General features: G+C 32.6%; 1 protein-coding gene across 4 annotated transcripts in view; it reads left to right on the top strand.

Annotated features, from left to right (window-relative positions):
- Positions 1-6,855, top strand: part of LOC145725537 (uncharacterized) — a 40,945-nt gene extending 34,090 nt beyond the window's left edge. For 3 of the 4 annotated variants that reach the window (XM_081974351.1, XM_081974360.1, XM_081974359.1), the window contains exons 5-8: positions 1,851-2,018; positions 4,696-4,783; positions 4,849-4,954; positions 5,005-6,855. In XM_081974351.1, coding sequence (XP_081830477.1) covers positions 1,851-2,018; positions 4,696-4,783; positions 4,849-4,954; positions 5,005-5,485 — 843 coding nt within the window. In that variant the 3' untranslated portion in view covers positions 5,486-6,855. The remainder of the gene's footprint in view (positions 1-1,850; positions 2,019-4,695; positions 4,784-4,848; positions 4,955-5,004) is intronic. The other variant, XM_081974361.1, reaches the window with a different exon arrangement.
- The last annotated feature ends 6,526 nt before the right edge of the window (positions 6,856-13,381 follow it).

The raw sequence follows: 13,381 nt of genomic DNA, 5'->3' as shown, positions 1-13,381 counted from the left end.
TCAAATGTAACCATTAATTTCAATAAGTAGTTTGTTTTAGTTTAGATCATGTTAATTTTAGTATTGTAATGTATTATAGGCATTATAACCGTTAGAATGCATACAATTCGAGTTGTAATCCAGGACATTTTTCTCAATTTATTATTTGCGAACTGAATATCGATCCGACTTTATCTGACATTTAAAAAATTTGATTCAATCATCTTTTTTTTTTTTTTAAATATTAACAATCACAATTTTAGAGGGCGGGAAATGAGGGCGGGAAGTGAGGGCGGGAAGTGAGGGCGGGAAGTAAAGGTGTGCAATATGATACTTCCTAACCTTCAATGACGTTAGTAATGACAGCATTACATATATGGTTGTAAATAATAGTATATTACACACCGGGGTGGGAAGAGTTTCATTACTGTCGAGAGATTAGTTAGATAGCCGAGACGCGAAGCGTCGAGGTTTAGCTAGGATCTCGAGACAGGAATGAAACTTCCTACCGAGGTTTGTATACTATTTTATTTACAACCATCATATTTCTATCAAAATTTACAAATCATTGTTTCATTCTGAACATATCTAGAATATTACATTTAACAAAAAACTACCAAGCAGTCATTTTTCTATATGCTTTTCTTCTGCTTTTCTGTTATGCTGTCCCAACGTGCCATGTCTTCTGAAGCTGTTGCAAGTAGTTCACAAACCTCAGTCATTCAGCAGCAAATTAATTTGTCGACCAAAGAGACAACTGTTGGAGACGCCAGTGCTGGTACTGGCCTAAATATTTCTATAAACACTTATAATAATTCAAATGTAACCATTAATTTCAATAAGTAGTTTGTTTTAGTTTAGATCATGTTAATTTTAGTATTGTAATGTATTATAGGCATTATAACCGTTAGAATGCATACAATTCGAGTTGTAATCCAGGACATTTTTCTCAATTTATTATTTGCGAACTGAATATCGATCCGACTTTATCTGACATTTAAAAAATTTGATTCAATCATCTTTTTTTTTTTTTAAATATTAACAATCACAATTTTAGAGGGCGGGAAATGAGGGCGGGAAGTGAGGGCGGGAAGTAGAGGTGCGCAATATGATACTTCCTAACCTTCAATGACGTTAGTAATGACAGCATTACATATATGGTTGTAAATAAAACACGTTTACTCTTCTATTTTCGAACGTAAAATAGTAGTTTTTGGGCACAAAAAGAGTTACAATTACGCTGTAGCAAATAAAGTGAAAACACTGCTAAATAATCAACCTGGAACCAGGATAAACGAAAGTGATTCACTACACTGCTTACATACACCATTTGCAAAAATCAGTTTTACCCACAAATGGCTCTGTAATGTTTGTTTTACGCCTAGTATAGGTTTTCATAGCGGCAATAGTGACTTTACGACCTGTTGCGATCATTTTTACGTCCCGTTTCTCAGAACAACGGGCGGTAAACTAAAAATCAACCATACTTGATGTTCAAACTTTTCCAAGATCATCATTAATTAGAAGTAAGTTTTACATATTTGACCGAAGAAAGTAATTTCAAGTTTTTTTTGTATCAGTAAGAACAGTAAGCTTCACTGATTAATGATAAATTTTGAACTCTATTTTGTCAAAGATTCGTAAAGCTGTTACTGTTCGGGATTCTTACTTACATTTTACTTTTACGTTTAATCACCAAGAACCAAGCCAATCCAGCTATCAAGACAGGTTTGGTAATCTCTCAAAATTTCACTATAACGGCCGCATATTACTGTTACTCTCACATCGTTTGAGCTACAACTTTTATGTGCGGGCGTAAATGTTGAGTTTTACGCCCTTAGTACGAAAATAACTATTTATTTTGGTTTTAGGGCTTCGAAAGGACTTTCGTAGACGTTGGTGTCGGTACTCAGGAAGACTCCGAGTTATGCGAACGAGCACCAGCTTCTAACAGTAACAGGTCGAATAACATCAACGGCAGTATTATAACAATGACCCTGAAAAACAACCATTTAATAGTGGAAACTGAGGAACGAAATGTACGTTTACTAAAATGAAATTTTAGAAATTCTGATTTTTTTATTTGACTAGTTTAGTTGGATTTAGATTTCAGACACATAAAAAATGAAAGAATACTCGTATAAAGAGTCTTCGATGTTAAAGGAAAAGGGTGTTTTTCGTAGTTATAGTAGCATATTGGCCACATGGACCTTCGTTTAAAATCCGACGTTTTGTTTCTTGGCAGCCATCATCAATTTTCTCTACATCCACTTTAATTTTACTAGGGAATTGTTGAACTAATTTTATTGTACCATTTTTTCTAGGTCAGGTTCATGGATTTTCTTCTACTTTTTAAGTAGTTTTATAGTTATATAGGCAAGTTAGCTTACAATCCTAAATGTTGAAGCTGTGCTTTAATATACTCCCCACTTTGAAAACCGATCAAAATAAAACATAAAAAACAACAAAGTATCCGATTTAGCATTCTTTGTTTTGTAAAAATAAAAAGTACTTTAATGCTCTATTTTGGTCGATGGTGAAGCTAACTAAGATAATATTTAGTTCATCGTTTCCAAAAACTTTGTTTAGTTTGGATTAACTAAGGTTATATCCCTTAAAATATATGGGAAAGTCAAACATAGTCTGCCTGTTGTAAAGTTTGTTTAGACAACTAGATATACAATATCAGCTAAGAACAGTAAGGTCGACTATCATCTGTTCTTCAGTTCTTTTCTTTCTACATACAACAGAAAAGGTAAAATGTTTATGTTGTTCTATGAGTTGGTTGCTAGGGTGCACAAATGATTTTTGAATCAAATAGTTTGAACAAGATAGCATGGGTCATTATTACTTTACCGCCCTGTTGCCCCTCTAAGGCGTAAAGTCATTGTTTTCACCATATAAACCTAGACGTAAACCAACATTACCAAGCCATGTTTGCGTAAAATTCATTATTTGTTTTTTAGATTCTGTACTTTTAACAGTTTTAACGCGTATTAAATCCAAATCCAACTAAACTAGACACGTCGTCCTACCTGTTCTTCTGAACAACGTGCCAAAATATCGTTCTGAGTTGAACGATGATTGATCGATCTTATAGAACAAAAGTAAATAGCAGCTTTACTTAATGTAAAAACTTAATACCAAAAAAAGATAACAAATTTTGGATATTGGTCACTGAGTTTGGCGTGACACTTTTTACTGATATAAGTCAATGTGATTATCCAATCTTCAAAATTGTTATTGATAAATTTTGATCATAGTTCAATTTAGTAATGTGCATATTTCGTATCTTGTTCTGATAAATATTATTTAAATAGTAAGTATAACACACAATATAAGACCATAAAATTTAGCAAAATTTAACGTAACGTAACAATGTAAAAAACATTTTGAATGCCTAATATTGGGGAATTTAGGTTAATAAGAGTATTAATGGGCCTATCCCACATATCATAAATTTTTGTTTTAATGACTGGAATCGAAAGAATAGGATCAAAAAACTAATTTTTCATATTCTTGAAGAAAAAATTATGGTCGTAATTGAATTTGTCCATTAAATTTAAAAGATCTGTTTTGGCGCGCATGTGACGTACGTAATTCTGGGCGATTTTATTGGCTGTTGCACGCCATCTGTTTCACTTCTTGTCGCTGATTGGTTGATGTACGTCACCGTACCACGTACGAGTGTAGTACGTCACCGGCGGCGGGCGTTTTAAACATGAGATTAATGTAGTTTTTATCATCATTTTTTTTCTATTTAGACTTAATATTTTTGAAAACAAAAAAATACGGGTATAATATTTTCAATCCGTCTTTGTAGTTATGAAATAAAAAAAAATTGTGGGACAGGCCCATTCTCAGTTATACAAATATGTAAAAATTACCATTTTCGAAAAAAAAGTGGATATACAGTGTGACCCATTTAGAATGGAAACACCCCTATAAAATTTTAGGTTATTAACCGATTTCAATGATTTTTTTTTTGAAATAATTAGGAATGAAATGTCTATTACGGGAGAAAATTTTAAATATTTATTTCAGTTTTCAGGTCATATTACGATACTTTTTCTTGATAGAAAATGGAGAATTTTTATTAGCGATTTTTTTATTGAAAAAATTACTACGCCACTGGATCTATAGTGCTTTCAAATAGCTGTGACCAAAATTTCATGAAAATCCATTCATTAATAACAAAGTTATGACAAATTAAAATTCAAAAATCCTCTAAGCTAACGGTTACAAAAGAACACCCTGCATCAACTGTTGCCATAGAAATGGTGTTACTATTTACTTGTTTATTATTACTTATTAATTGATTAATTACTAAAAAAAAAAATCAAAAAAAAAAAATCAAAAAAAAAAAAATAAAAAAAAAAATAAAAAAAAAATTTGGTCACAGCTATTTGAAAGCACTATAGATCCAGTGGCGTAGTAATTTTTTTAATAAAAAAATCGCTAATAAAAATTCTCCATTTTCTATCAAGAAAAAGTCTCGTAATATGACCTGAAAACTGAAATAAATATTTAAAATTTTCTCCCATAATAGACATTTCATTCCTAATTATTTCAAAAAAAAAATCATTGAAATCGGTTAATAACCTAAAATTTTATAGGGGTGTTTCCATTCTAAATGGGTCACACTGTATGTCACAAGATACTAATATGATGAAGTAAAATGAACACTTTATAATCCTACATAATAACTATTTTTAGGATCTTCAAAAAGAGAGCAGAGAGTGTACAGTTCGATATTCTCCAAGTGTTCGAGATGGTGTTTTTGTTGTTGAAGTTCAGCAAGGAGGTAATTATAACGTTCAATTATTACCAGAAACTACCTAAAATTTTTAAATTTCGATTATGAATTAGCAATGAGGAGAAGTCCAAGTTGCGAGAATCCACAGCCAATAGTTCAACCTGCAAAACCTGGTGCTTTGAGCAACGAGTGCGCCCTAGTGCACAATCCTGCTGAAAGGTAATTGCTACTTAAACCCTCATTCTTAATATCCAACAGTTTTTCCTTAGATACAGCGACGAGGATACTTTAGGTGAGTGCGACGACAGTGAATTAGCATCGCCAAAATTTCAGTCACTAGAACTGGAAGCTAAAACTGGACTGTCATCATCGAACACTAGTTTAGGCTCTTTGCAGCCAAGTTACTGTTACAGTAGTCAGCATAGCTACGACCAAGGCAGCTACGGCTACAACGTTTATCTAGGCTATGAGAGTGAATCCACGGCTTTAGGTCGAGTTAAGGAAGACACAAAACCGAAAATCACCTCTGCTTTGTACAAAACCAATCCAAAACCTGTGAAAAGTATGAGTCTGGACGTAGCTAATGGAAACGAACGCTTAAAAGTGTTAGGCCAAAACAGTTCCTTGGATAATGTGTTGGAGAGTAATGGACTCGAAGAGTTTTCTGCCAGTTTGTATAAGACTAAAGTGTTATCAGACGTGAATAGTAAAGAATCTGAGTTAACGGTTGGTGAAGAAGTGGATGAGTGAATTGTGCTTGAGTCAATTTCAGTAGAGAAAGTATAGCCAAATGGAAAGTTGGGTCCAAATAATTCATCCTAGAAGGCGCTATAGATCTCATGTAACTAGGTCCGGTGTCTGAAAAAAATACGAGGAAGGAATCAGATTATATAGCCCAAATTGAGACATTAATGACATAATTGTTAAAATAGATCAAATTGTTGCCTACAGCGTGTCCAGTGAGCACATGATTAAAATAGTACTGTGACATTCTTTAGATTAAATGATGAGGACGTAACTATTATTAGAAAAATGGTCCAGTGGTTTCAGTGGAAGGTAAAAGACTGCTTCTATTGGTTTTAATGAAACTGCTGTTCAATTTAAATTTTGAGTAAAATTTTACTATTCATTGATCTGGATGGTATAGTTTATTACTCAAAAAATTATAAAATCTTTAAGTTGTGTTTTGCTCAAACTCTATAAAATACTTTACTTTTAGACTAGTTTGCTCCACCGAACTTACAGGTTGCAGAAATAAAACATTTTCACGCTTTTTCACCTAAATCAAGAAAATTTCTTTGTCTTTTACAGTACTAAATCTGTTGCACGGATTTTGAGAGCAGGTATAGTTTGTTCCACAGAAATTTAAAACAATTTTTAGATTTTTTGGTAAAACTGACAAAAAAGCAACAAATCTTCAATTTTTTTTATAAATTTAAAAGAATTTTAACTTGTGGTGTGGTATTACCCATGTTATTAGAATGTTGCATTTATATTACTATATTTGTCAACGTGGCCGAGATATCATAAACAAATACCACACAACTTTAAAGAAAAATCATTGTCAAATATATACAGGGTGCAAAATGTTACAATTCGTTCGAACAGACTACACTGACAATCAGACACTTTTTCCCACTGACAGTTACGTCAATTTGCTATTTTATAATTTTAAAAACGTCACAGCATCCTTTCAACCAAATTGCTTACTGGACACTCTGTATATTGTCACTTTTTGGTTCAAGGGTAGTGCAAAAACCTGTAGGTTGTCAAAGCCTCCCAGATTAAAACCTATAGTAACCTTGATACTCAGGCATGTTTTTAACTAACTGGTTTTTAAAAACGACAAAAATTATGGTTGTGTTGTGATTGTACTTACGCATAGTATACACTTTACAGGAGATAATACGTAAGTTAAATAAACCATAAAATTACGTTTTTCATGCATATTGAAAGACAGCGAGAAAGTTGTGATATAGCAGTTCTTGAAAATGAAAAATGTTTGTTAATTAATTTATGAAGAAAGTTTTATTTACTTTATATTTACAATTGAAAGGCTAAATAATTTGTATTTGATTTATTTAAAGTGTAATAATGAAATATAATAATAAGTAGGAAAATTCTAGTTTTGTTCAATTATGTCCTGGAAACAAACGTTACAATATAAAAAAAACAATATTTTTTTCTTAAATTGATTTAGCATAGTTTTGGGCAGTTTTCTCAACTATTTTACAAACTTTGAAAACATTATTACTGATCATCCTTAACAGAGAATAATTAATTGAAATAAAATGTGAAATTTTTCCTTATTGGAAAATCTAATAATTATTAAAGTATCTTCTTCTTCAGGTGCCGTCTCCGTTTCGAAGGTTGGCAATCATCAGGGCGATTCTTATTTTTGAGACCGCAGCTCTAAATAGTTCGTTGTTATTGCAACCAAACCATTCTCTAAGGTTCTTCAGCCATGAATTACGTCTTCTCCCCACAGATCTCTTTCCTTCGATTTTTCCTTGCATAATAAGTTGCAATATTCGATACTTTTCCCCCCTCATGACATGTCCCATATATTGCAATTTTCTGGCCTTAATTGTCGTAATAACTTCTCTCTCCTTATTCATACGTCTCATCACTTCCACGTTGGTTATTCTGTCTACCCATGAAATCCTCAGTATTCTTCGGTATACCCACATCTCAAACGCTTCCAGTTTCCTCATTTCGGTTACCTTCAGCGTCCAGGCTTCCATCCCATAATACAGTACGGACAGCACATAGCATCTCATTAGTCGTATTTTCAGTTCCAGGTTTAGATCCCGACAGCAGAAAAGCCTTTTCATTTTTATAAATGTGCTTCTGGCCTGTTCGATTCTGATTCGTATTTCTTGTGAGCTGTCGTTGTTTTCATTAATGGTCGTGCCTAGGTATTCGTATTCTTTTACTCTCTCAATAGGTTGATTGTTTACGTATATCCTACGAATGTCCTGAGTTGTTTTTGTCGTCAACATATATTTTGTTTTGTTTATGTTCAGTGATAGTCCATATTCTTCGCTTACCGTGACCATTCTATTAATTAGCGTCTGCAGATCTTCGTATGTTCCAGCCAGAATAACTGTATCGTCAGCATACCTCAGATTATTTATTGTCATGCCGTTGATCTTAATGCCTATGTTCTGATCATCAAGTGCCCTATTTATTATGTCCTCCGAGTACAGATTAAAGAGGATTGGTGATAGTATACACCCTTGACGAACACCTCTCTGTATTTCTATTTCTTCTGATGTCATGTCTTCTATTCGTACTACTGCTTTTTGACCATAGTATAAGTTTGATATTATTCTTATGTCTCTGAGGTCTATTCTTCTCTACTATATTAAAGTATAATATTTAAAAATCCTAAGTACTAACACATTTTCACATAACATTTTCAACAAAACAATTTTTACATTGACACCAAACTTAAACCACCTAAAAACGCAAAAATGATCCGGAACCAAAAACAAAAACACCTCGAGGTTTGGCACGGTTGGGTACACCCAACCAAACGACTCCCTTTTATTTCGCGTGGAAAAAAAAAACGAAAAAAAGTTTGGCGAAAGCAGTACCGCCTAACCTTTGGTGGCGAATTCAAAAAAGATCAACGTAACGGTACCACTATTGAGTTCGCGGATGTATAAATGATGCTTTGTCAGGCCAGCAAAAACAAACAAAAAAAAATTGCCGTTTAAAATATGACTCGTTGTGCTCTTCACAGCTTTCGAAGCTCGCATGATGAATTTCCAAATTGTATAATGCCCTTTAAAATGACTATAGGTTGGCGTAACGGCATTTCTTGATTAAATTATAAATCATTGCGTGGCTGGTTCTTAAAACGAATGGCTTTAATTTGTATAGTGGATAAAAGAAAAATTGGGATGGACTTTTTGATTTTGTTTTTTTCTTATGGCCGTGCAGATGGTTTGTAACTTAACCTCGGTGTTGCAGGCGATAATCGTTTTATAATGATGCTTGGTATATGAACATTATGTTACCAAAACTGCACCAGTGTAAAGACAATTTGAAATGGATGGACAAAAAGGTGGATTTGTAACCGTATGTCAGGGACGTAAGACAGTAACATCAGTAAATACAAAATTTTGTACAGGGTGACTTGTGATTTTGTTCATTGCTCTAAAACCTAAGCCATGCAATGTAATGTTTTGATACCATAACTGTCAGTGAGGATAACAATCAAATGATTTTGTTTACGTTCAAAAGCGGCAAATTGCCTCTGTGATTGTCCAGGATATCATATTTGTTCAGCCGATGGCAATTGCCTACTTATCCTTTCTCTAAACTGTTAAGGAATTAACTAATATCCTTTTTTCTGTAAATAACTTGAAATAAAAGAAAGCTAGAAAGTTGCGGTTTTCACTGTATAATGTAGTATTTAGTTCTTTTCACTTTGACATTAATCAACGCTACAGATTGAATTTAATTTTTTGAGTTAGGCGGTAAAATAGTTAGTTATTTGTAAAAAGCGCCATTTGTAGATAAAAGGAAACAACTTTACAACAAAACAATTATTTATAGTGCATCTGATAGAAAAAAACCTGCTCTTTTCAATGGTGCCAATTTAGTTAGTTGTGAACCTATCCCAACACGAAAAAACTTGTCAAAGTCTTGTCTGTATATTGACCCAAGATCTAATGATATAATAATGATAATTACTTATTATTGATTTTTGATTTTATTATCTAAGTAGCTTGAAATGATATTGACTGAGATTTCTACAAAGCTGAAGTCCATTAAAAAAAATACTTAAAAAATAAAAAAAAGCGCGATACGGATCAAGCAAAAATCTCACGGCGAACTGGACGCGCTAATTCCTTATTTTCGATGGTACCTACCTAACTTTCTCTACAATAAATGATGGTGCACGAATATCTTCGGACATTGGAAAAGAAGAAAAAACGTGCTATTAATCTTATCTTATGCACTCGGATGCACGCAACGTTATAAGATCGTTTTCGAAGAGAGGCAGAGGCGTACCAACGTTAAGTATTATCAGTAAATGTAGAAAGTACCTAAATTTGAGAGTATCGTTATACATAAAAATAATACAAATATTTCTTAAACACACTAGGACCTTTTCTTTGTTTATATCTAATAATATGCTTATAAATCACCAGTTTTGAATAGATATTAATTAACATTATCTACCCTAGTTAGTAATGGCTCACGGTTATTACTGAACGACATCAGACAGTTGTTTTGACATTGTGACAACGTGTTATTTTATAGAATACCTTGTAATTAGAGTCGTAGAAAAAGTATAGCATTCCACTCGTACGTAATGACCATTAATCTTATTATCTTATTATTCTAAGTGTAAAGAAAAATAGCAAGAAAATAAAAATCCGGAATTACACAACTTTTAAATTTTAGAGCAGCATTTTATTGACGTTAAAACTGCGCAATTTTTGTAATTTAACTTTTCTTGTATCTCTTTAAATAACTAGGATTTCCATTATGGGACTGAAAAATCCCCCTGTATACATACCTACTCAGTGAGTATTTATTGATTAAAACTTATAAATTTCGTATTTTAAATCTTTCACCAAACCACTAAAATATCTTCTACGGACTATTCTGTTAACTCTTTTTATCTACCAGGGTCCCAATTCTTGATAGCAGGGAACGGAAGTCTTGTCCTGGTTCCTGTCACATTTTACAGATCTTTTCTTTGATAAGTCTTTTTCCTTATAAATTGTTGTCCAATAAAAAAATTGTATAATATTATCGCAGTCATACACGCTCTAAACCCACCCATATAAGCTTCCGGTAATGATTTTTTGTTTAAATGTAAAGTCAAAAATAAACTTGTCATGTCTTAAAATTAGTTAAAATACTTGAAAACCACATTTTTGCATAAAACAACCTGCGCTCATATCATTTTAAGCATCAATTGCTAAATCCGATTTTCCATGAAAATAATTCTCGATATTTTTCAATTTTTATAAATTTTTCAGAATGTTGTCATACATACTTTATACAATCCATCAATAAATCCATCAAATCTTCCTATGGTGTAAAAACAGAAGAAATTTAGTTCTTTTTCAACTCTCGTACAATACCATGTCTATAGTGTATACAGTGTGTCCCAAACTGGTTTTACATGTATTGGGATCTCTGTAACCGTAAGAGCTACAGAGTCGGTTAAATGGAGAAAGTTTTAGAGAATTTTAAGTGAAACTTATTTTCGGTTTCAAAATTAAATTATCTTTCTCCGTTTTCCGAAAAATTGGGAAAACGTCAGAGGCTGCATTTTAAACACTCCTTAACCAACCAAAGAGAGTTTTGAAACTAAGACATTATTAAGGCACTTTTTTACGTAGAACATGATGACGTAATTAGAAAAAATCTATCGTCATTGGTTTCCGAGATATGGAGGATGCCATCTTGAAGGCGGCCATAAGAATTTACAAAGTTATCATCCATATCTTAGAAAAAAAACTCTCTTTGGCTTTGTTAAAGAGTGTTTAAAATGCAGCCTCTGACGTTTTCCCAATTTTCCGGAAAACGGAGAAAGATAATTTAATTTGGAAACCGGAAATAAGTTTCACATAAAATTCTCTAAAACTTTGTAGCTCTTACCGTTTTCGAGATCCCAATACATGTAGAAGCAATTTGGGACACACTGTATTACTTTGAACCAGTGGTTGTTGAGTGCAACAGCAACACCTACGTACTTTTTTGTTTTGTAAATGTGGCATCATTGCTTTGCAATATACTTGTCAGGTCTGTCAATCATGTTCATAACCACAATACGATGTATACCTACTTTTTAAGCAATAAAATCTCGACTTTTAAATTAAAAATTTCTTTATTTCACTAATGCAATGTCAAATTCAAATAATAATCGACAACATAGGTTATACACACTCTAAACAATCTATGGTGATTAGAACAAAAATTGAAATGTTTACAATAATCAGAAAATATTTATTGCTCCCATCGAATTCTTGTTATCTCCTATGTCATCTGACATATACATTCCTTATAAAATTTGTAGACAAATTAATAAAAAAAAAAACAGTTTTTCGATGGGAAAAATTCAAAATTTCTACCATCGGAAAACTGATAATTAAAGGGGTTAATGATCAATTGTAACTACACTAATATTAGTAGAACAAACGATTTGCTTTCAAAATATACACCTTTAAAACAGAAAAAAATTGTAGGTTAGAAATGTTGTAGCAGAGTAGTACTAGATGGCCTAAATTTGAAACGCAAATAGAAATAAAAAAATTCTTTCAAAAAAGCTTTATCGATCATACAGTGAAAAACCCAAAAAGTGGTAAATCAGGTCAGTGTATCGGAATCTAAAAAAATCATGCATAAACGAAAACATACACGGGCAAACAATTTTAGCAGAATTCAATACACGGTCAGCTTTAATGCGTTCATGGCCAAGTTTAGGAGTAAGTAATACGTATATCGTGCAGCAGTCTCTTCAGACGGATTAAATTCTCATTTAAAAAAAAATGCATCTCCGACTAGTTGCGTTTGCAGGAAAGTAGGCCAACACCAGGCCCGATCGTTTGCACATTTAATTGGTGTTTGCCGTGCAGAAATCGGTTTGGAGTCTGCCAATTCTGCACCTCCGATTGGCCAGACTACAATGAAAGTTTCAGAAGGCCGAAATTCTACTTGTTACGTTATAAAAATATCTCTGATATTTACATCAAGCTTCGAAGGCGTATACAGGGTGGTTCAAATTGATTGTAAAATAATTTAAGTGTGAAAAGTACATGAAAAATTAACTACAAAGTGTCATATAAACTGGATATCCAGTAATAATTTGACTTGCCTCCCGAATTTGGATTTTTTCCAACCATTCAATACGACATCGAAAACCGTTTTGCCCTAACTTTTTTTTGAACTAACTGTATATTGCAATTAATTTAGTAAATTTTTAAAGTTTTATAATTTTTTTTATGTTCACATTAAAGATCCATTAATCTCATATATAATATATACAATCTTTATTTCGTTTACAACGAAACCAGGCTATCGACCAGTTTGGTCTTTCTGCCTATGTGATAAGAGATACATACTGTAATATGATTACAAAATAAAGTATAACTTAACTAGGTAAAGTATTTACAAAATAACATATTTAAAAACAAAAAAGTTAGTCTAAAGTAGTTTTGAGGATTATGTTATGTGTAAGTGTTCTAGTAGGGTAGTTGTAGGAAATAGGAAGCGAGATTGTCTTGTCTGTCTTGTGAAACACAGAGGATTTAGTATGGTCCAGTTATGTGGGTTGTTTTTCCATTTTGTTTGAATTTGTTGTAGTCTTTCTGTTATTCTTGGTAAGTTTGTGCGTTGGTATAGTAACTCATTTGAGGGGTTATGAAGTGGGTTTTGGGGATGTCTTATTCGTGTTATTATTCTTAGTGCGATTTGTTCTGTTGTTTGTAAGTGCCGTTTATTTCGTTCAGTGTCATCATTAATCTCATTTTCTCAGTATTTAAAGTTAGGAACGATATTTTGAAAAACGGTTTTTACTCTCCTACTTGGAGGTTATTTGGCTTCTTTTTTTATAAAGAAATAGTCATATCATTCCGTTTGATTTTTGTAATGTTTTTTTTTTTTGGAATTTGGGTC

This window comes from Ips typographus, linkage group LG1 (genome assembly GCF_016097725.1).
Source record: "Ips typographus isolate SLU linkage group LG1, UJ_Ityp_2.0, whole genome shotgun sequence".
NCBI lineage: Eukaryota > Metazoa > Arthropoda > Insecta > Coleoptera > Curculionidae > Ips > Ips typographus.
The sequence above is the reverse complement of the archived record's forward strand: the minus strand, read 5'-3'. Positions and strand labels throughout refer to the sequence as shown.